Source organism: Aplidium turbinatum, chromosome 4 (assembly GCF_918807975.1).
Source record: "Aplidium turbinatum chromosome 4, kaAplTurb1.1, whole genome shotgun sequence".
Taxonomy (NCBI): domain Eukaryota; kingdom Metazoa; phylum Chordata; class Ascidiacea; order Aplousobranchia; family Polyclinidae; genus Aplidium; species Aplidium turbinatum.
The window spans coordinates 38,474,126-38,497,331 of record NC_137475.1 but is presented as its reverse complement, the minus strand read 5'-3'; the positions used below and the strand labels follow the sequence as shown (position 1 = coordinate 38,497,331).

Here is a 23,206-nt window from a genome sequence, read left to right as displayed (position 1 = left end):
CGTAGCCTAGGCCTACAACTATTTACACAAATATTATTCAATGAGAAGGTTGTTGTTGTTGCTTGTCTTCAACAAGAACATGAGATAGTGGAGTGGTCTTTGACAAAGCAACACTCATGTCACCCAGCCTATTTGCTGTTTCGTTTTGATAAGAGCTAAAAATCACGCCTCACAGAGATAGGTTGTAGCAAAGGGCATAAGAGCAGCCATGACTCTCATTACCACAAAAGAATACATTGTGAAGGAGCGTTCTTCCTGGCTGCTAGAACAAGGCTGAGTAGTGAGTACTCTCAAGTGCAGTGAACAATTGCGATTCGCTAATCATAACGGTGTAGCTTCTACGCTAGCCATTTAGACCAGGGGTCACCAACCTTGTTTGCATGCGGGCCACTTTGGCGCTAGTTGGTGACCCATTACTTAGAATTAGCCTAGACCATCTAATCAACGATGTTTTTAGGCAGCCGATAGTAGCAATTGACAGCGATAGATATTGAGTTTTGCCTCGTCAGTATCGCACCACTAATTCTGGCACAAACAAAACTGACTGGTAAAAGCGGTGTCTGATTGTCAGTGGCAGAATTAGCGGTGCGATACTGACGGGCCCAGACTCATAGGCGAAACACGGTGTCTATCGCTGTCAATTCATGTCACAATCGGCTGCTGAGAACAGACAAGAATATATCCTACCTGAGCCAATGGAACACCAGAATTCTTCAAGATTCCTCGAGTTGAATTTGCTTCTTAACATCATTCTGCTTTGTTGTCAACTCAATAAGTTCATCTTTGACAAGATTGTCATCACGTATAGTAGATAACTGGATCTGATGGTGTCATTTGACAAAGACACGGATTCAAGTTTCTTTGTTCTATGTCATAAACCACCTGTCATTTCCAAGGCACACGGTTTTATCAGTGTCTCTCCAATCATGTGTGCTTTCTTTTGCTTAGCAATGTTGTAGGCTAAGCAACTTTATAAGATGCTTTGAGACAAGCCTTCTGTGCCGTAACAAAACCGTAAGCTATAGCAAAGTCCCAGCTTTCTCAAATCCAGCCTTCTTAGAACAAAAATTATTAACACTATCACTCGCATTCTTAGTTAGGATGAACAGATATGAGGAGGTGCTCTTTCAGCTTTGCTGGCTTCAAACTTGCGTTGGTAAGTAGCCTACTTTACCGCACAGAAAACACTGCGATCTTTCGCTGCCATTTCTACCAGTAATCAACGTGAAACCAAAGGCAACATATAGTCTTCAATATACTTTTTCTTAACATTTCTTTTATGATCGGCTAAATTTATGCAATTGCTCAAACTATTCGAGGTGCATGACTGGCTGTAATTGTAGCCTGATCAAGTGGGATCGTTATCTTATGGACAGACGAAAATAAGTGGATTTTCGAAATAATTAAATTTCGTTTCATAGACCCCTTAATGCATCTTCTAGGACCTCTAAGGGTTCAAGGAATCCAGGTCAAGAACTCCTGCGTTTGAACATAAATTTATTTTTTGTCAAAACACTTTCAAATTCTTCAGGAATATGGAAATCAAATCATGTTAAACGTCTAATTTAGTAGCCTACCAGATTTCAAAACATCAAGAAAAATGATACTTTAGGTTTCACAATGACATAACCGCTACAAGAACATAAAAAAGACTTAGCTACAAATCAACTTTTTTCAGTGATACTTCTGTTTGGTTGAAATAAATTGTCTAATTGTGAGTAAAGATTTGAGCCTAACAATAAGACCACAACCTGATGAGTAAAAATTATTAATTGAGTTGTAAAGCCAAAATGAATTCTCAAGGAAACAGATCAATAACGAACGCCAATGGCAAGATCTACCAACGCTTCACCAAGCTAAGGTCGATGAAGGTTAAACGGGCAGGTCAACGCTTTTAGTCGCCAATTACCCGCATAGCTCTTTACCTCACGACTTTGTGCTGTAGATCAATTAGCAGGCCGTTTTCGTTCATTGTCGTGCCTTGGTGAAATGCGGCTATGGCTATGTTCTATTGGTTAGAAAATAACGCATTGACTTTTAATACGTTCCAGGAAGATTGACTTTTTTTATTATTAAAGGATTGAATATACTGTAATACGCAAATAATTAATTTAATCTAAGCTGTCTATCATTAGTGTCTGACAGTTTCCGTCTACACGAGAGGCTGCCAAGCTTAGGGAGGTCTACGCCTCGTTATTCTAAATATATACAGAGCTTTAGGCCTACTTGTGACTTGAAAGCGTTGAAGAGAATGTCTATGCGCGCAACGATTGTTAATATTTCAGTTAGCCTGCCTAGTGCCTACTATGAAACATATTTCATGACCCCTGGTGTTTACCAAACGTCAACAACTTACAGCAAAGGAAACTCTACTACAACAGGGTGTTACAACATACATTTATACTGAACAGAGAACAGTGATTGTGTTTCAATTATATTGGCATGAACATTTGAACAACCTAGGCTGGGCTATGCAGGTGTTTGTCGTTGAGAGCCACGTCGTATAATCGGGCATGAAAATCTCTGGATTATTGTGCAGATATCGATAACATTTCACAGGGAATACCTTGATGGTACGTTGTTTTACAAAACTTAAGAAAGCATGCACAATGCACATTAGGTGCAACTCGGCACGGGAAAGTAGCCTTTGTTGTTCGTCTCTTACAAACCCACTAAAATCTACATTGGGGGAACATTGAGTTTTCAATGCCAAGAGCCAGTATAATTTGTATGTCGCAAGCTCTGGCCAAAAAGATTTGAGGAATTAGCTGTCAACCAAATCACGACAGGCACAATTTCAAGAACAATAAACAAAATGACGACTTGCACCTGATGTTAATAACGCCCAGTCTCTATTTCCGACGTTTCGTCAGTCAGCACGACTGACTTTATCAAGGGGACTGAAACAGGTAAACACTGAGCTACCTGTTCAGTAGCAGATGGCACATGACAGAAACATACTGACGAAATGAATAAAGTAGCAAGAACCAGTGTTGTGCCATTTGCTGTTGAACAGGGAGCCTGGTGAACAGTCCCTCTACGTATTCAACAACAATATTGCACAAACAAAGTAGAAAACTACGATAGAATCTATTACAACACGAGCTCTGAAACAAAATTGACAAAAATGAGCGTCATTGGTTGATGATGACCAGTTCTGTAAATAAAACAGAAGAGGCAAAGATTATAAAAGTTTTTCAAGACTTCCTTAGCCAGGACGCAAATAAAAAAACTTCACTCTTGTGTTGTCATAAAAAAGCAACCATTACATGAGTGTATGCACTTTTTTGTGATTAGTCGTCGCTCGTGTTTACTTCAAAATACCACGAGATAACAACATATGGCAAATGTCTAGTGCTCACTGCTGACCATATGCTATTAAATAAATCATGTAACACAATTTGAAACGGCAAAATAACATGCAAAAGGTCAAAGATTCTTATAAAAATATGTATTTTTAAAATAGTTTCTAGAGTACGGTATATAGACTGTAGCAAGAAATTTCTCGATCAGCCAAAGAAAAAAGTTCTTTCAATGTTGTATCCTTTCGCGAAAACTTTGAAGCAAAAATAAACTTTATAAATAATGGATAATGGCATCTGATAATGGAATTTATGCACTCAGCAGTAAACAGAACAAGTTTTAGCTTTCTTTCAATACCCTGAAATCGATTGCTGAAAACGTTAAAAACTTCCAGAAGCTACAGTGTGTAAATATCATACCAAGCATGAACGTACGACAAGATCTTCCAAGTCAAAATATGACATTCGGAAAATTAATCCGGACTAAACCTCTTGACAATTGATGAACTGTCGGTTTTGACATAAAGCCGAAATGCTACGAAATCGATTTTGCAAACAAAAATTGAAACAGTGCGTTTCATCTCTATGTGTTCTGCTTTAGGACAGAAGCCTTGGTTCTGCCAAATTCCAACGTCTGCAGACGTTGAATTAATGTAAAAAACTTCTGATTTGCTGATGGTGTACGGACTCAATTTGCAGCTGCACTGCTGCAGATGGGAGAATATCACAAAGAATACAGTTTTCATAAGTTTTTGCCTTCAGTTCTTCTTTACTTGTCAAGACTTATTGTTGTTTACAGTGAAGTATATGGCGATGATAATAATGATTATCATGACGGCAATGATAACCATCATCAAAAGTCGATTTTGGATGAGCCTGAAATCGAAAAAAAAAATGTTAAAACTATCTTCAATTGGCCTTGCCCTGAAACAAACGCTTCTTCGTCAGCAATGGAATTATGACGTCAACAATGGGAGGAATGACGTTGATAATGTCGACAAGAATTTCACTTTTTACAAGTGGTGGCAAAAGTTCACACTTTAAAATAACATCATCGAGTGCGGCATATGACGTTGTTGACTGAGTACTCGAAAATCAAGCAACGAAATATCAAAGTCACAACATTTCGTGTGTCAATTGTTGTCATAACCTTCATGTGCATGAAAAATTTATGGGCCAGCATCTCTATCTTGACGTTGTGTTCAAAATGCAGACGTCAAGCCACATTGTCAGTCAGAAAAGCAAAACAACCTGCACACACTGAAGACAAGTGCGATATCCGGTTTTGACGGGAAATGCAATGCACTCGCAATTGTTTGCATTTTGAGTCCTGAATTAAAATTCCTAAGGCGGAGAATATCACAAATCAAACTACCCAGACAGTAAAATCCGTCATTTTTACATTGCTTCAACGTCTACAAACTTTACAAACAGACAACGTCTACAGACGTTGAATCCATGTTAAAATGACGGATTTTGCTATCTGGGTACTTCTTTGTGAGAATGCAACTTTTTTGCAAGTCAGTATAGTTGGCGATGGGTGCTACAAACCTTCTTGTCATGCTCGATACGATTCTTGAACTCTTCCCAAGATTACCGTCTCCCTCCTTCAGCTGGAAGAGCAAGTAATGATAGAGAATTTGTGTTTGGGTTGAAGGTAAAACGAGAAAACTATGTAAAATTGCAGTGTAAAAAAAAAGTGACGATTGTACATCATTTTATACGAGGTATACACAGCATTGGCATGACTGGCTGGTGATGATCCAGCATTAGCATATTTTGTTAAAAGGATCTAGAAATATTGCAAGCAACCCATTGTGCACTCCAACGAGATAATGATAAAACACTCGCACAAAAACATCAATGTCTACCGATGTATCTAACGGATGAAAATGACGTCATAAACAGACATTGCTCACTGCTCAGCAACACAGTTGAAAAAAGTAACCTCTCCACCGGCCACCCAAGTTATACTAGAAAATTATATCGGGCTAGAAAAAATATGAATTCTTTTGCTTTTTATTCAAACGCATTCCCAGAGAGCAAGTTAGACCTGTCCCAGCCAACAAACAAGTATTTTTTGTATTTGATTCTGCATCTGTAGACGTTGTATCAATGCAAAAAAGTGATTTTCCAGCTGGGGGACAGCGATACGTAATTAAAGATCTTTCAATACGTTTGACATTTGTGTAAGATTATGAAGCAGGCGGGATCTTGGCTTCTTGTAAATGACACGCCCTGAGAAAGATCGTCAGATTTCTATCTCCTGGAGTTTTTTTTTATGGTAAACTTAATAAGTAAAAATCGATCAATGACCTACCCGTTGTCTCGATCTATTGATCTTTTCACGGTCTCTGTATAAATTATCTAAAATATCCTGGCCGATTTGTTCCGTTTCAGTGGCGACTCTGTAGCCGATTTCGAGCCGGCGAGTTGAATTGTCCAATCGCTCAGTGTTGTCTAGCAACCGAGCACGCTGTGAAAACACAAGAACATTTTTTCTCATGACAATCGTCCCCGTTTCTCGTCATGTGATGAATATACTTGTAGAACGTTAAAACAACTATTATAAATATATATTGAAAAAAACAGGATAGCACAGAGGTTAAAGCGCTCCCTTTCCAATTAAGCAATCCTGGTTCGACACTCGGCCTAAGTTGGTTTTGTGATTGTTGAAGGCACACTGCTCACCTCCACTCCCCGTGGGGTAACAAACAGGATGGGCGTAGTTATTCAAAAAAAAGGCGGTCGGAAAACGTAACTGGCCAGTGGTCACCCCATTCTAATCGAGGCTTAACACAATGCGAGCCTTGTCTCTCAAGCTCCTGTTTTGGTTTGGGTTTCAAGTATGGAACCACATTCACGTTTTTATTAAAAAAGTGGTATGTGTTTAACGAAGAAAAAAAGCGAGTTGTTTTATTTGGTGCATAAGGAATAGGGTGTTGCGTTTTTCAAAAAGTTTTTGAATCTTTTATTGGAAGTATGATTTTCTGACCGGAAATGGCGTGAAACGACACCAGAAGAAAAAATTTTATGTTTTAGGTGTCCCACGCTCACCCCAAAAATTTTGCATTTTGCCGCAAATAAAGATATCTTTAAGCGCATGTAAGATCTATGTTTTACATGATAACCCCATCATGTTGGGTATCATTTTGATCAGGATTTTCATGGGAATGCATTGCAAAACAGAGATTTTACATTTCTTGTCAAAAGAAAAATTAAAACTTTTCATTTTTGCGTTTTAAAGTGTAAAAAACTTTCATCATATCGCCTATCTCAGTCTTTGTTGGATTGTGGAGCAGAACAACTAAATGCTCCTGATGCTAAGAGACACCATATCACTTTTTATCGCAGATCTCTTAAGGTAAGCAAGACTTTACTCAAAGATAAAGAGATTCTATTGAGAAATTCGTCATTTCATCAGCTATGCTTTGATGGCTAAGAAGATATTTCAAGGGGAAAGATTAGCTGCTCTATCACATTTTCATGAAGGTGAATTCTTTGTCGCTCTGAAAACTTTCCGAAAAGACGTGAGCATTAGGGTGGATCGATTTAGGTGGGTAAAACACTTTTTTCCTCATTTTGCTTAGCTTGGGGTTGGAAAACTTGCCATTGGGTGTATAGAACATTGTGTAAAAAAATAATTTCGATCGAACAAATTTTTGATCTGCCACCAGCCACTTGAAAATTTACTATTTCCTTCTACATTAGGGTGGATCGATTTAGGGGGGAGTAAAACTTTTTTCCTCATTTTACTCAGCTTGGGTGGCCAAAACTTGCTAATGGGTATATAGAACACTGCGCTAAAACTATATTTCGATCGAACAAATTTTTGATTTGCAACCAGGCCATTACTCATTGACTAAAACCGCAAAAATACAAAAAACATGCAAATGTATTTGAATTTGACGTTAGCATAGAGATTTATTGCAATGCAATGGAAATGATAATATGCATCAACCTTCCTCGTTTTAGATGAAATAGTCACGTTTCGATTCGAACTTGGGCATTTGTTGTCGTGATTCAATGCGTGAGCGTATAAAACCATCTCGCGAATTAACCCTTCACATTGCCGCTGAAGCTTCCGTCACCAACTTGACGCACCTTTCCACCACTTGCGTGTGACACGGAAATCGAGGAAATAAAAGTTCTGGAGTGTCCTTAGCTGCAATCATGTCTCGCAGTTCTTTGTTCTCCATGTTTCTTGTCACAGGAGGCTCGGTGAGATCGAGAACCTGACAGTCAACCATATCGTAGTATTCGTTGGCGTCAAACTTTATGGGCGGAATGCAGAATCGTCGCATTGTTCTCTGTTCGCGATGTCTTGATCGAGCTTTCTGAATTCACTTAAGTCCAAGCTCACGGATTATCTGCCTCTCATCTGTGATCATGGCCAACGTAATGTTTTCTGAGTGTGCAAAGTATCCATTTCTCTGGAGAACAGTATCGTGTATTTGCATTAGACATGTATTTGCACATCTGGATGGACTAACAGCTGGACCACGTGAATTTTCCTGTCCTCTTGGATAAGCTCTTGCTTTGTGTATGGAGCATCTTCCCAAAAAGTTGGAGAATATTCTTCTTTTTGCGTTTGAGACCGCCGCAGATCACGTTGTTACATCCAGGCACAGCAGCCAATGGATTGTGTGTTCATCGAGCGTTGTGAGGTCCACACTCCATATATCTGTCCTGGGGTCGATATGCAGGATATTGGTAGATAATGTGTTATGCAGTCTGAGATTCTGAGGCACATGCACAAGATGGTGAGTCGGTGAGGCCGCATTGAAACATGTTGCTGTTGAAATGGCCCACCCCAGTCAGCAAGCGCTTGAGCTTCATCTATTCCTTCCGAGGTTGTTCTGCTCCGGCTGGAGTGTTGACTGTTGGTATTGGGAGGAACTGTGAATTGGGTTGGTCTCGCAACTTCTCTCCATTCACTGTTCCAAACTTCGGTAAGGTGGAAGTTGGACTTGCAGATATCTGCAGCATGTCCGGAAAAGGAGCGTCGAGATTCCAAGCGCTGGGGCTTTTGAGGGTGCGAATTTAGGACAATCTGGTTGAGGAGGTGGTCATTCCTTGACATAGCTTCTGAAACTAGACTGCGTACGTGATTTTTCCTCGTAGTCTACCTAGGACGATGCCGGATAGCACAGGCAAAAAGTCGGTGGGAATTGGAAGCAGGCAACCAGTGATTATTCTCATGGTGGTGTTGAGGGCAGTGTCAATTTTGCTAGTGTGTGCGCTGCGGCACCAAGTGGGAGAAGCATATTTGGAGGTGCTATAAACAAGTGCAAGAGCACTTGTACGGAGTGCAGATGTACTAGAACCCCAGGATGTTCCAGCTAAGCATCTCAGAAAGTTGTTGCGCGCTGATAGCTTAGCATGTAGGGCTTCAGCATGGTGTTTGTATATTAATTTTCGATCGAAATTCACTCCTAGGAAGGTGGGGCACGGGTTGTGTGGGAGTGGGTTTCCGTTGAGACTGACAATGGGCGCGTAGATTCCATGTTACAAAGGTGAAAAGGTGTGACAGTGATCTTTGCCAGGCTCAGTTTCAGCATCCAAAGCTTCAGGTAGTCTGCGATTTGGGCCATGTCATCTGTAAGTGCTTCCTCTACCACATGCCAGTACTTGTCAGAATGGAGTAGTGCCAGATCATCAGCATAGCCGTAGTGGCGTGACGTAGTCTCTAGCATGTCACTGATGTAGATGTTAAATATAGTAGCGGGGATAACCATGATCCTTGCGGAACACCGTTTCTTAAGTGGCTGGGCCGGCTGCACTGCCCATCACTCGTCTTCGGCAAAAAGGTCCGATTTGCCAGAATGTTGGCGAGAAATCGCACTACCTTTTTACCTGGGATCATGCGGAGGAGCTTTAGGGTTAGCCCTTGGTGACACACAGAATCATAGGCAGCAGTGAGGTCTACCAAGATTACTCCTGCTTTGTTGCCCTTCTCGAAACTTTTCTCTATATCCTCGGTCAGCTTGACTGCTTGATGAGTCGTACAGCGTCCGTGCCGAAATCCAACTTGTTCTTTTGGTAGTTGGAGATCGACAACTGGCTCGAGTCAAGTTAGCAGGAGCCGTACCAGGATCTTATATGGGACGCAGAGTAGTGATATTGGACGATAGCTCTTGAATCATCAGCTGGCTTGTTTGGTTAGTAGTGCCACTACAGTTGCTTTTCGACAGATTTTAGGTATGGCCTGGAGGGTCAGGCAAGCAGAATAGAAGCTTTTCAACCATGCCAAACATTTGGGACCACAGTGCCTTAAGAATTCTGGAGGGATATTATCGGGCCCTTGTGCTTTCCCACTTTTAACTTGTTTAATGACAGATGCAAGTTCTCTGGTGCTGAAGGGGGCTGACAAATGGCCATCTGAGCTTGGGGAGTTCCAGAGCCAGCTGCATTCCTGCTTCACTGCAAGGGCGTGCTTCTTATTTGCCACTTTACATTTGTCATTGGTAGTGATAATCCGTGAGCTTGGACTTAAGCGAATTCAGAATGCTCGATCAAGCCATCGTGAATAGAGAACAGTGCGACGATTCTGCATTCCGCCCATAAAGTTTGACGCCAACGAATACTACGATATAGTTGACTGTCAGGCTCTCAATCTTACGGAGGCTCCTGTGACAAGAAACATGGAGAACAAAGAACTGCGAGACATGATTGCAGCTAAGGACACTCCAGAACTTTTAATTCCTCAATTTCCGTGTCACACGCAAGTGGTGGAAAAGTGCGTCAAGTTGGTGACGGAAGCTTCAGCGGCGGTGTGAAGGGTTAATTCACGAGATGGATTTATACGCTCACACATTGAATCACGACAAGAAATGCCCAAGTTCGAATCGAAACGTGACTGTTTCATCTAAAATGAGGAAGTTTGATGCATATTATCATTTCCATTGCATTGCAATAAATCTCTATGCTAATGTCAAATTCAAATATACATTTGCATGTATTTTTGCATTTTTAGTCGATAAGTAATGGCCTGGTTGCAGATCAAAAATTTGTTTGATCGAAATATAGTTTTAGCACAGTGTTCTATATGCCCAATCGCAAGTTTTGGCTACCCAAGATAAGCAAAATGAGGAAAAAAGTTTTACACCCCACTAAATTGATCCACCCTAATGTAGAAGGAAATATATAGTAAATTTTCAAGTGGCTGGTGGCTGGGTTTTTTTTTTCGGTCATTTATCGGTCATTGACCGATTTTTTAGCAAAATGTCCGAAAAAAATGTAGTCAATTCGGTCAAAATGTCCGAAAAAATACGTACGCGCTCAAATCGATTTCAGTGATTGCAAAGAAGCTTCTTGCGCCACTGTACGATTTCTTGTCAATCGGAAATACAAGACGTAGACTTAGTGTTTAAACGTTGATCCAATGTCTTATTATATGTGATAACGCAAATACAGAAGTCAGTCTTCGAAATTTGCGTGGGCAATCGGCACTTGCCGAGGTGATTGCCGATGCAGATGCGTGAATGGCGCATTAGCGTTGGCAATAAAAATGCTGAGGCCACAGGAGCGCTTGTAAGGACCAAAAGATTACAAAAAAAAATAATTTTCTTGGACTACACCAGACTCTTACTATTGCTGGATGTTTTATTTGGGTTACTTCCTACTTCGCCGGCGCTTAGACACGTGCCCAGCTGAGAGAATTGAACCTTTCATAAAAATATCATCCTATTTGCATTGATTCAACGATGGTAGACGTCAAATTAGTCTAAGCATCTACTCCTTATCGCGCCTCGCGACTTTGTGTTGCTCGCAGTATCTCAATTGTGCCGAAATTATGTTAGTGTAAACGTAAATCGAGGCAATCTTTTCGCAGGGAAATTTGTTACTGGTACCTGGTTGAGCAATTAACGTTATTTTATGATAATTCAACGCCACTAGATGTCGAATTAATGTAAAACAAACGTAAATTTCTTATTGGGTACTGTTGTTACGCAATATAACCGCCGGGAAAATTAAATCGATTTGTGTTGCCTCGAACATTGAATCAACCCAAAATTAACTTACTTTCCCCCCCGTCAGTTATATAACGTTTATTACTTAACAGCGTGCGTATCGCGTTGCTCGCTTTATCGCTAGTTTTTGGTATTATTACATCACAATAAATCAAACAGTGCGGTCGTGATAGACTACTCTAGTATATATTTTGCTTTTCGCTTTACATGTTTTGGTACAATTTTTTCGTAATAAACGTTCACATGCAATTGCCGAGGCAATTTCAACTTTTGCCGTTTGACCTTGACAATGTTTTTGCAAAAATAAAAATATGTTAATTTCGAAGACTGAAAGTAACGTTTGTCTGTTCTAACTTTTCTCAGATAAAACACGACAACGTTTCTCAGCGAAACTTAATGTTGTAGCTAGTCAGAAAGTGCAAATTTTCGTTTGTATCAGCTACTTCAAAGGAAATATTTTCATCAGAAAAAATGACCGAAATAAATAAAAAATGACCGAATTTTTTCAAGTCATTTCGGACAAATGACCGAAAAGTCTCAGCGAAAAAAAAAAAACCAGGCTGGTGGCAGATCAAGATGTCGTCAGATTACATTCTAATTTTGCACAACTGTTTTTGGTAGTAATTGGCAAGTTTTCCAACCCCAAGCTAATAAAAAATTTATAAAAAGTGTTTTCACTCCACCCTAGTGAGCATTACTGGGGAAAATTGCTATATAGCATTGAAGGAGCTGATACAGCCGGATCTATTTCGAAATGTAATCAGCATCATGACTGACACAACGGCTGTCAACACTGGTCGTACTAAGGGTATATTGTCAAGGATAACCCAGTTTATCAACCACATGAATGGTCATGATGTAATAGTTCTTGAATGCTTGTACCATAGCATAGAGTTATATTTGGATGATATCATTAATGAGTTTGATGGAGATACCAAAGCCACTGACAAACTTGTCAAAGATTCAGTGTTTAATCTTATACCAGAGATCAAGAAAGAAGATTTAACTGAATCTAATCTCCATCCACCAAGCATCAAGCCAAGTGCTTTGTCACAAAAAGTGATGAGGGAATGCTAGGAGCCTTTAATTCAGAATCTTTCTGGCAGCAACACCAAGTCCATGAGAGACGACCAGGCTTGCCTTTTGGCACTTGCCTGCTTCACTTTTATGGATATTCCTGAGCTACTGAAAAAGTATCTGTTTCGTAAGCCAGAAAAGCTTCACCATGCCAGATGGCTAACAAAAGCTAGTGGTTATTTAAGGATCATAAATTTTAATTTGTTTAAATTAACAAATCATCAGAAAAGAGAACTTGAATGTATTTGTCAGTTTGTACTCGATGTGTATGTCCCAATGTTCTTTTCGATTTATGCCAGACCTTGAGACCAAGTGCAGTGGAAGGACCTGCTTTGGTTGTACTAAATCGCGATTTAATGAAGTCGTCAAAACCTGATGTAGCTAAGCATGCAAAGCCCTGCTTTTTAAAACACGGCATGACATGGCCATCTCCAAAAAAATGTCGCCCTATCGTGTTTTTCATGTCATCCTCTGGTAAAAGCTGCAGATGTAGCAAAGATCTCAACTACATCTGTGGACATCAAGCACTTACTATGGAGCAACCGTTCCCTGGCTGCCTTTTTCGATGTCACAAGCCAGTGCTCTCCTTGTTTATCACTAGGCCAACCACCAACCTAATGATTGGGTGTCCTTCAAAAACAACCAGATGGCGAATGAGAGGCTGATTGGCAACTTCACCAGATGTTTGAATAACCGAAAGGTTAAAGACAGTAACGATGCAATGTCAGACGACACAATAAAAGAAACTGATGACAAAACACAAGCTTATGTCACATCAATGTGTTCGGATATCACACAGTTTTGACACTTCAAAGATGACACTTAGTTTTGACACTGTTTGGCATTTAACTGATAAGACTATTGTAGTATTGTGTATACCCTATGTTTCAAAACATTTTGTGTCTAATTTTCCAATTTTTCCACCTTTTTCGAATGGATTTTTGTCAAAATATTACCCCAGGCCAAACTTTGAATTTTTACATTCTTACAGAAAATTACCTTTTGATAGTTTAGTGATGTTCTCCATAAAATTCTGATCAAAATGATACCCAAGATGGTGTGGTTATGATGTAAAATGTAGAAATTGCATGCGTTTGGTAAAATATGTTCATTTGCGGCAAAACGCAAAATTTTCGGGGTGAGCGTGGGACACCTAAACCTTAAAATTTTTCGAAAAATTTTTTTTTGGTGTCGTTTCATACCATTTCTGGTCAGAAAATCATATTTTCAACATAGGTTGTAAAATTTGCAACACCCTAATAAGGAATCAATAAAACAAAACTAAAACGGCACCTACAATGGACAGGGCGTCATTTCACTTATTTGTTAAAGCTCACTGTACTGGAACGGAATGGCCCGTTTCGGTGAGTCCGATTTGGTGAGTCCGATCCCTTAACGGGGGATTTTTTCAAATTTTTTTTTTAATTATCGGGTACCGTAACCTAATTATCATTGCCGTTTAAGGGTTAGGGGTTAGAGGTTAGGAACTCACCGAATCGAACTCATCGAATCGGACTCATCGAATCGGACTCATCGAATCGGACTCACCGAATAGTAGCAGACCCGTACTGGAAACACCTACAATAGGTTGTTTTGAAACCTACATCTAATCTGGTCAATAAATCTTCAAATGATCTGAAGCAAGAGCTTGTTGAAAGGACGGAAATCAACAGTGCCATGTAACCAACCATCCAATACCTCCCTTTTTATGAATGTAAAAACATACGCTGCCTAATGCCTATTGGTTGAAACTTAACGCGTAACCTTGATTATACTAAATTGGCTACTTCAACTATACAAACAAATATTTATTGAAAAAGGTTTATTTTTCAGCAATATGCAGGTACGTCTTATCCTTTATGACACACTTTTTTCTTTAAATATATACAGAAACTTAATCAAAAGTTTTTTTCATAACTTTGCACTTATTTTAAATTCGGAGCGGATTACTTTTACAACTTTAATCCTCGTCATCACTGATGCGATCTTTCACTGCGTTAAGTCTATTGTGACACTACCTATGTCAGGCAACTGAATAACTGTAACTGCATTTGTATCTTGATTGCGTAATAAAAATAATATTATTAGACTTTAATTATGTAACCGTTGCAGTAAACTCCCTGACAGCAAATCCGTCATTTCTACATTGATTCAACGTCTGCAGACGTTGAATCAGCGATTTTTTGAATTTTTTTTTAAATTATTAGGTACCGTAGCCTAATTATCATTGCCGCTTTTACATCGTTTTAACGTCGCTAAACGTTGAAATGAGACCCTAACCCCTATCTCCAACCCTGACTCTCAGATTTGAATGTAAACTTGCGGAACCCCTAGACTTACTGGCGGAACCTTAGGGTTCCGCGGAACCCTGGTTGAAAACCACTGATATAGGCTAATGGAAAACATAAAATTTTCTTTTAAGGTTTGAACACTTCACAATAATAACACAAATATTGCATGGCGTTCTGCAATATGACGTATGCTGCTTTTTTGGCACATTGCAAGTTAGTATGCTACAAACTAGAGATGTACCGATACCAATATTTTGCCGATACCGATATCACTTTTTTAGGCCGATACCGATACTGATACCGATATTTTGGTCGATACTTTGGTGTTACAAAAAGAAGCAATTTTGGTATTTGCAAGGAATTATATCAAGGTTTTAGTAATGAAAGTCCACCGTAATTGAGGACTGGGGTATAAGGGAAGAAACATTACATCATAATTTGGGTTTCTGAAAAATTAATACAGTGTTTGTGCAAACTCTCCAAATAAGCTATCATAATTGATAATAAGATGTAAAATGCAAACCAAGTGATTTGTGTAGTGGTAAAAAAACTATTCAACAAGTAATGTGCAACCTAAGGGCGCTTGTCGTTTGGTTGAAAAGCTTTTGCCTTTGCCATTTCAATTCTTGTCGTGTTGTCGATGTCAATTCTTGCTACAAAACGGCTGCCGAGAAACATATAGTTGATTGGACGGTCTAAATGGCTAGCATGAAAGCTACACCGTTATGGTTAGCGAATCACAACAGCTCGCTGTACTAGTGAGTGCTCAGCCTTGTGCTGATAGCCGGGAAGAACGCTCCTTTCTTCACAATGAGGTTGTCATCTTAGGCGCAACAAGACCATTTATTGATTAGTTTAGTGAGGATTCGTAGTTCCATTGCTTTCATTTTGAGCCTACTTACTCTGCCATGACATTGTTTAAGCTTGGTGGGTTTATTACAACGAAAGGTGGAAATTAAATCACAAACTGATAGAACCAGCTTACTAAAAATAACCAAGTTACATGGATTTTTTAAACGTTTAGCAACGTATAAACGATGCAAAATTATATATTTTGCTATCTGGGTAGTCTTGGCCTGGTTTTATCCTCTGCTGAGAGTAAAAAAAAAACACAAATGATAAATATTGGAGAAATTGAGTCTCCTTCACAACTTAAGAATCGAACAACGCAAAACTGCTGAAACTAAACGTTTTGTTTGAGTGAAAGAATCACTGTAAGCAAACAATGCCAAAAGGTGCGCGCATGAAGTCATGGGGGTGTGAGGTATCAAAAATTTAAATAGGTTGTTATTTTTCTACATTAATGTGACGTTAGTTACTACTTTAAAAAATCTATATCTTTGCTTCTGCAGAAAATCCGCAGCAAACACCTTTTTTTTACATGTTTAGTATCGGTCACAGTATCGGCCAAATTTTGCCGATACCGATGCCGATACTAAAAAAATGGCCGATATCACCGATACCGATATATCGGTACATCTCTACTACAAACCAAAATGATATTTGTAAAAATCTTTTATTATTATATATATTAAAAACAACAATATTTTCACACACTTCTTCCATTTACAAGCATACACTTTAAAAGAGTGATTTAGAAAATGCAACAAAGCAATTACATATGAAGTACATCGAATATAGGCCATATTGTATATTTAATAATAAAGCTTGTAGAAAATGCACATTATTATAAAATTTTATAAACAAGTACCTGATCATCATAGCTTCCATCTTCAACGTCGAATAATTCTTCTTTCATTTTGTTAACATTATTCATTGAAGAGATTTTTGCTTTTTTCTGTGAAGAATAATGATGATTAAAGCATGATGCGTTCTTCCATTGAGTATTTGCAATATTTGTAAACGTATTTGCAATGCAACTTGTAAAAAAAGTTGGCGACGTCAGCGCATACACTAGCGTAAACTCATTTTGTTTGCTAGGTGCCAAACATTCACAAGGTATAAACCACTCGAAACAAACAAGTTTTATTTTGAATTTCCACAAAGAAACACAAGCATCTGAAAGTGTTCATCTGACATTTTGCTGCGTTTTGGTTTCAATATGTCTTTGCCCATTGAAAACATTCTTTCAACTTATTAAAAACTTGGAAAGTTTTATAAAAAAAAAATGCAAACAACAGCTAAGACATTAAAAAGTATGCGTTGACGCTATGCATTAAAAAACGGCGAAAATTTTACGGCGTACCTAAAACGACAACTACCCAAAAAAATGTGGCCGCAAGCGTTAGCGTAAACAAAAAGTCTACGCCGCAAGTCTGTGGCGTAGAATTTGCGGCGTATACGTACATCTCTGCATCTACCATATCTACAGTTACTAAAAGTGGTTTCTTTTCAACTGAGATAAAAAAATATTAACTTCATTCTTTTAATACAAAATAGGTGAAACCGCATCTCAAAAAGGCAGAAATGCTGAGGCAATACTAAAATATCACAGTGATTTTTTTCTGTTCCAGAAGAATGAATAATCCAAGTAAACATCAAGATCAAGACTTATGTTAGCCCAGCAAAATCCATGTGTCACTTTAGTCCAAGTCGGACAAAAGACTTACGATTTGTGACTCTAAGTTGTTATATTCAGCTTGGTAGCTTTTCATCTTTCCCATTAATTTTCCACGTTCTGAGTTGGGCAACTCACGAACTTCCAAATCCATTTGTTCCAGCTTGAAAATAAAAATGCTCAGTAAACTAACTCACAAAACATAATATAATATATAGTGCCTGTGATACAGTAAATTCACAAGACAAATTGTTTCTATTTCACATGTGATAACATGGCCATCAGGACATCATCCCTTGAAAAAGGTGAGATTTGTTGTGTAATGCGTGGGAGAAATATTTAAAACTAACCGGTACCGTACTTGAAAACACACAAAATATAAAGAAGTTATGAATGCTTGCATGGTGCATTATAATAAAGCAATAATCTTGAAGCACACGTTATATACATTGTACAATTGTACATTCCAGTGGCAAACAAACTCTTCCACCAGCAAGTTAGTCAAATAAAGTAGGGTACGACAGTTTATCATAGATCTGGTAAGTTATATGTAAAAACATACAAGCTCTTGTGCTTCATCCAGCTGCCTTTCAATGGAACTTATCAAAGATTTCTTCTCAACTGCAATAAAACATTTAGTTATCAAAATACAAGAACCATAAATCTACCTTTAAAGAAGAGTGTTGGATTGGAGCACTTAATCATAAACTGAGCACTTCACGATAAATACGAAGGTATCTAAATAGGAATACCGTAGTTCGTAAAAATATACATTGTTATGTTTATCATACAAGCTCAACACAGAAAGTTTGGCATGATTGTAAAAGGCTTTTCACAGATAGAAGTTCAATCATCGAGGTTGATCTGGGTTTATTGTAAAATTTAAAAAAAATAATGATGCCAACAGGCAGTAAAGTATAAGCTCGCCTATGCAATATGCATGCCATACACATATATTATATCAACAGATAAATCACTGTTCTTTCATCTTTCTATTTCTTTATTTATATATCATAACTTTTTTTTATTTCAAGCAGCTTAAAGCTAGCTTCTTGTATATAGTATAGAACCAAATGCATGACAAGCACAATCCCAAACAAATATTCAACAAACGAAATCACTCATTGAAAGATAACTACATTGGTATTAAAAGGTTTCTTTGAGACATGTGTTGATTAGGGTGGAGTGAAAAAAGTTTTTTGTTTAAATCGAAAAAAACGGGGTTCTTAAATCCCGACAAATGACCTAAAACTTCATTAAAAATTGACTTTAGGGAGTTGCCCCCATTTTCCAGCCGGCAACCCCCCAATTTATGCGCGCGAGGGGGTAAAATTGTCTATCTCGGTAACCACTGGTCGTAGAGTCATGATATATAGCTCAAAAGCTGCCAAAACATCATGTTTCTATCTGTCCTAAGAAGAAAGTTTGCTCTATTGTGAATACAAAACGAGTTATAGCCAAAAAACCAAAATATACACACATTTTTGTTAAAATTCGGCATTTTTTCTGACAAATTGTGATCTCTCATAAGTTTTTTGAAAAAAAAAATCTGATATGTTGCACAAGATATAGTAACACACTGATAATACCGAAGATTGGGCCCATAATCCAAAAATATTCACAACACAGTCCTTTTAACATCAGTTCAAAACATCATAATGAAGCACTCACATTAAGCATAATGTAAATTGTAGCAGTGCAAAAATATCACAAGTGTTTGGTGATGAACTTCAAAGAACTCATATTCATTTTGCAAAAACAAGTTGCTTTGCCTGGTGTGACATGTTAGCGACATGGCCGAGCGGAACTGCTCGTGGTTTTCAATACTGCAACGGCAAAGCACGAGTTTGATTACGGCTGGAGGCAGATTGTGTTTGACATATATTTGGGGGGCTGGAGACTCAAAGAGTGGTAAACTCATATCCCAGTCGCCCCCAAACTTAATGTTTTTTTTATAATTTCGTTGATTTGTAATTCCTCAGTTGAAATATTTCAAGTGTGAGCTTTGCTAATCCTAAAAGGCTCTGTTTTTAAAATGACAATTCAGGCTTTCTGATGGCACGATAATCACAAAAAAAATTGAATAGGTATGTCAATTGGATTAAAACGGCTTATGTAAAATGCATTTTTGTGTCAAATTTTTTCATCAGTTTACGAGACTTAACTTTTTGGCGAATGAGTCCATCTCGTCTTTCAAATCCTGAAACTTGTGCTGATGCTTCTGTTACGAGCTTTACATGTCGTTCCACTGTTTGATTGTGGCATGGATAAAACAAAATCAGAGGCTTCTCGCGGCATTCTTCCAACTCTGCATCGGTTAAGTGCTCAATTGCTGGAGAAAGTTGTTGATAAGGTTCAATATCAACTAACTCGTGGTATGCCTTTGCTTCCAAGTTCAACTTTGGAACACAGAGCAAACGAATTGGACTGCAGTTCAATGGGTTGGAACTGCTATGACTTTCAATGTCCATAAGTGAATTTGTTTCAGCGGCATGTTTGCGAATTGCAAGCACCTTGGTCAGTCACACCCTTATTTCGTATGTCTTCATTATCATCCCCCAGCATTGCAATCAGAATATTTTCGGCTGTGCGAAATAACCGTTTCTTGTCACCACATTCAAAGCAATTTTCCGAACGTTTTGGTCAGAAAAATTCAAAACTCGTTGAATCAAGTTGAAAAAGTTTATGGATCCATTTGTTATATGGTTGTTTAGCTTGATTTCAAACCAAGTCGGAAAATATACTTCAAGGCAAAAACGAACCAGAATCTCCAGGTTCGAAGGCGGTTCATCCACTGTCACATAATAACGTAAAATTCTGCATCCCAAAGTTAGCCATCTTGAATGCACAACTGGTCCAACCTCCAAATAAGCCAGATCATCATCAACGTTTCCTTCAATAATTGCCCAGCAAATTTTATAAGCATAGAACTGGTCCGTACTTAAGTCATTCACAACTTCGGATGGGAGCTTTGGAAAGGCCAAAAGTGGTGGCGAGAGCTCTTTGAATTGAGTAACTGGCCAACAGGATACAGTTCCATGTAGTTTTTTCCAATTGGACCTGCAAATGTGTCTGGGCCACTTGTAGCACCATCGAGACCTGCAAACACATGTCCCAAAGGCAATTCATTAGTAACCTATGTAGCAGACATACGATCCATGGAAATGGCTTACTCAGCAACTCTTCCAGGCCGAATGCATCCGTTGTGTTTTCCTGTCATTGATACAGTGCCATCAATACCAACAACTGCCAGTTTATTTTGCAATTCTGTACCTTGTAATGAATTGAATAGATGTTGAGCTATGGTTCTGCCCTTGCCATCTTCAGGTGAAAAGTGGGTGAGGTAATAACTCCCCGGCTCGCCAACTGCGGTATAGTGTTCTTCCAATTGAACAGATCTGTAGTGCTTTTCGTTTGGACCTTGCACAACCGTTTGTGTTGTATCTTTACGTCCATCAAAGTACGCACCATTCACTATACTGAAATTTTGTTGCTCTTCTTGCCGTAGTTCCTCCCTACATCTTTCACATTCGGTATTATCAGTGTGTTACTATATCGTGTGCAACATATCAGATTTTTTTTTCAAAAAACTGATGACAGATCACAATTTGTCAGAAAAAATGCCGAATTTTAACAAAAATGTGTGTATATTTTGGTTTTTTGGCTATAACTCGTTTTGTATCGTAAATAGAGCAAACTTTCTTCTTAGGACAGATAGAAACATGATGTTTTGGCAGCTTTTGAGCTATATATCATGACTCTACGACCAGCGGTTACCGAGATAGACAATTTTACCCCCTCGTGCGCATAAATTGGGGGGTTGCCGGCTGGAAAATGGGGGCAACTCCCTAAAGTCAATTTTTAATGAAGTTTTAGGTCATTTGTCGGGATTTAAGAACCCCGTTTTTTTCGATTTAAACAAAAAACTTTTTTCACTCCACCCTAGTGTTGATATAATAGGGTTATGTCACTGCAGAAAAAATATTTCGTAAAAAATGTACAGTGTGTAAAACTTATTTCTATTTACACAAAAGAATTTGTTCCATGAAGAATAAATTGTCATTGAAATATATTTTCATAGGGAAATTTTACTTAAATTATAGAATATATCAGCCAACAGTTTAGTTTGTAGATATAAGCAGCCCACCTCTACAGAAGAGACAAGAAAAAAAAATGTTTCACAGCTGAGCAGCTTAATAGTATCAATCATTTTCACATTCACGATTGTAATGCCAATAACAAACAAGTTAGCACATTCACATCCCAACAACAGTGCACAATTGCAGAGTCACTATTAATTATTTCTCTTGGCCAATTGATTTACCACATAATCACATCAAAACACCTGGCCAATAAGAGTGCCCTACACAATTAATCAATTTGTCTGCAGCTTTGAAAGTGTCAGCGTCAGTAACGGAAAAGCTTTTAAAAACTTAAAACCACTTACTTCCATGATGATTTGGAATTTTTCCAATGCGCTGCACAATTTCAGCTGTTAAAGTTGAAAACTGTTGTTCATAGGAAGCCAGCAACGTTGCCATTTTACTAGCTTCAATGAAAGCCCACTATACCAGCTACTTTACTTTCAGTAGTCTATAGATTACTACTGCAGTTCAAACATGTAAGCTTTTTATTAAAAATCAGAAAAGCCAGTACGTTACTGAAAAGAAATTATGAGAATCTGTCGCAACAATAAGATTTATCGTAAATATGGTATTACCCTGATCACCTAACTTGAGCTAAACACCACGAACAAACAAGACAGTAGCCTAGCTACCTTTGCAGATGGCGTTCGCCCAACTCTTAAATACGGTAGGCCTATCTTCCACCATTTGAAGCTTATCTTATACCGGTACTCTGCATTTAAATTCTTTGCTCTTCTTTATCATATTAATCTATATAATCAGGCGTGACACAAGTTGTGTCATTGTAATGCAATTAAAATGTTGATGGAGTGATTGAACTGAAATTATGTAATTAACACAGCCACATAACTAGGGAAGCACTGTGTCTGTATCAAACAACTTGAACCTGAAACTCAGACTCAGGTCGTCAGCAGTGCTTCCACTTCTGACAATTGATAAATCCTCTTCAATTTCCTTTTTTGTCCTGAAAAATCCCTTTTTTCTCAATCGGAAATCTTTCAAAATTTCCTTCATAAGCGAGGTTATTTTTGACGTTATTTAGGTTAAAAAAGGTGCTAATACAAATTAAAAGTTATTATAATCTCAATTAAAGCTATTTTAATCTCGATTTTATTCAGTAGCACCGGAATGTCGAAGCAACGTTGTTTTATTAGAACAGTAGGCTGCACAAAAGCAGCCCATATTTTACAATAACATGGTTTAGCCTTCTTCCTTTGCTCACTGTCCAGCCAAAAAACTGCTTGTCAGTTAGTCGGTTCTGGGACATTTACCACCTGCAGTCCTGGACATCATTTACCAATTACCACTCTCATCTTTCCTACCCGGACAGTCCTAACCTATCCCTAACAGCAAAAATGTACAGGTGGTAAATGTCCAGTTTCAACAAATTATCCATCCATTAACAATTTATTTATTTTTGTGTTTAGTTTAGTTTTCCTTGATGCGCTAAGCCGCTAACTTAACACTATTGGCTAGGCTATCTCTTTTTTCTCATTGTCAGTAAAGTCTTCACAATCATCTGAGACTGACGAAAAACTCCAGGATACTAGGCCTATTCATGATACTGACTCAGTCTGACTGTGTACACCAGGGGTTCTTAACCTTTTTTCCCTTATTACCCATTTCTGTCCAGATCAAAGTCCCATTAACCAAAATCTGATTTTATCTATTTTGCCGTATTAAAAATATAGAACAGCGTTATTCAACAAAAATAACATTTAATGCAAAGAACGACATCAATAGTGTCAGTGAGACATTTGTTCTTGTTTTTTGTGTACAATCGACGCAATATTGGGTGCGATTTTGGATACTGCAAAACTCAAATCTGACTCCAGATCTAACAGCTTGTTTCGGGATTTTGATTTCAAAGCAACAACACTTGAAATTGCTGATTCACAGA

The 23,206-nt window shown here is 38.3% G+C and overlaps 1 protein-coding gene across 2 annotated transcripts; it reads right to left on the bottom strand.

The window, feature by feature from the left end:
- Positions 1-1,491: 1,491 nt before the first annotated feature.
- Positions 1,492-21,806, bottom strand: LOC145768432 (vesicle transport through interaction with t-SNAREs homolog 1A-like). Of its 2 annotated transcripts, none has more exons than XM_082579924.1 (7): positions 21,609-21,806; positions 17,724-17,782; positions 17,214-17,324; positions 16,355-16,441; positions 5,623-5,778; positions 4,854-4,973; positions 1,492-4,178 (listed from the first exon to the last, which is right to left on the bottom strand). In XM_082579924.1, exons 1-6 carry the CDS (start codon positions 21,700-21,702, stop codon positions 4,896-4,898), a joined length of 585 nt encoding a protein of 194 aa, XP_082436050.1. In that variant the 5' UTR covers positions 21,703-21,806; the 3' UTR covers positions 1,492-4,178; positions 4,854-4,895. The 2 variants fall into 2 exon arrangements, with proteins under 2 accessions (XP_082436050.1, XP_082436049.1); XM_082579923.1 differs by having other exon boundaries at positions 4,854-4,915.
- Between the last annotated feature and the right edge of the window lie 1,400 nt (positions 21,807-23,206).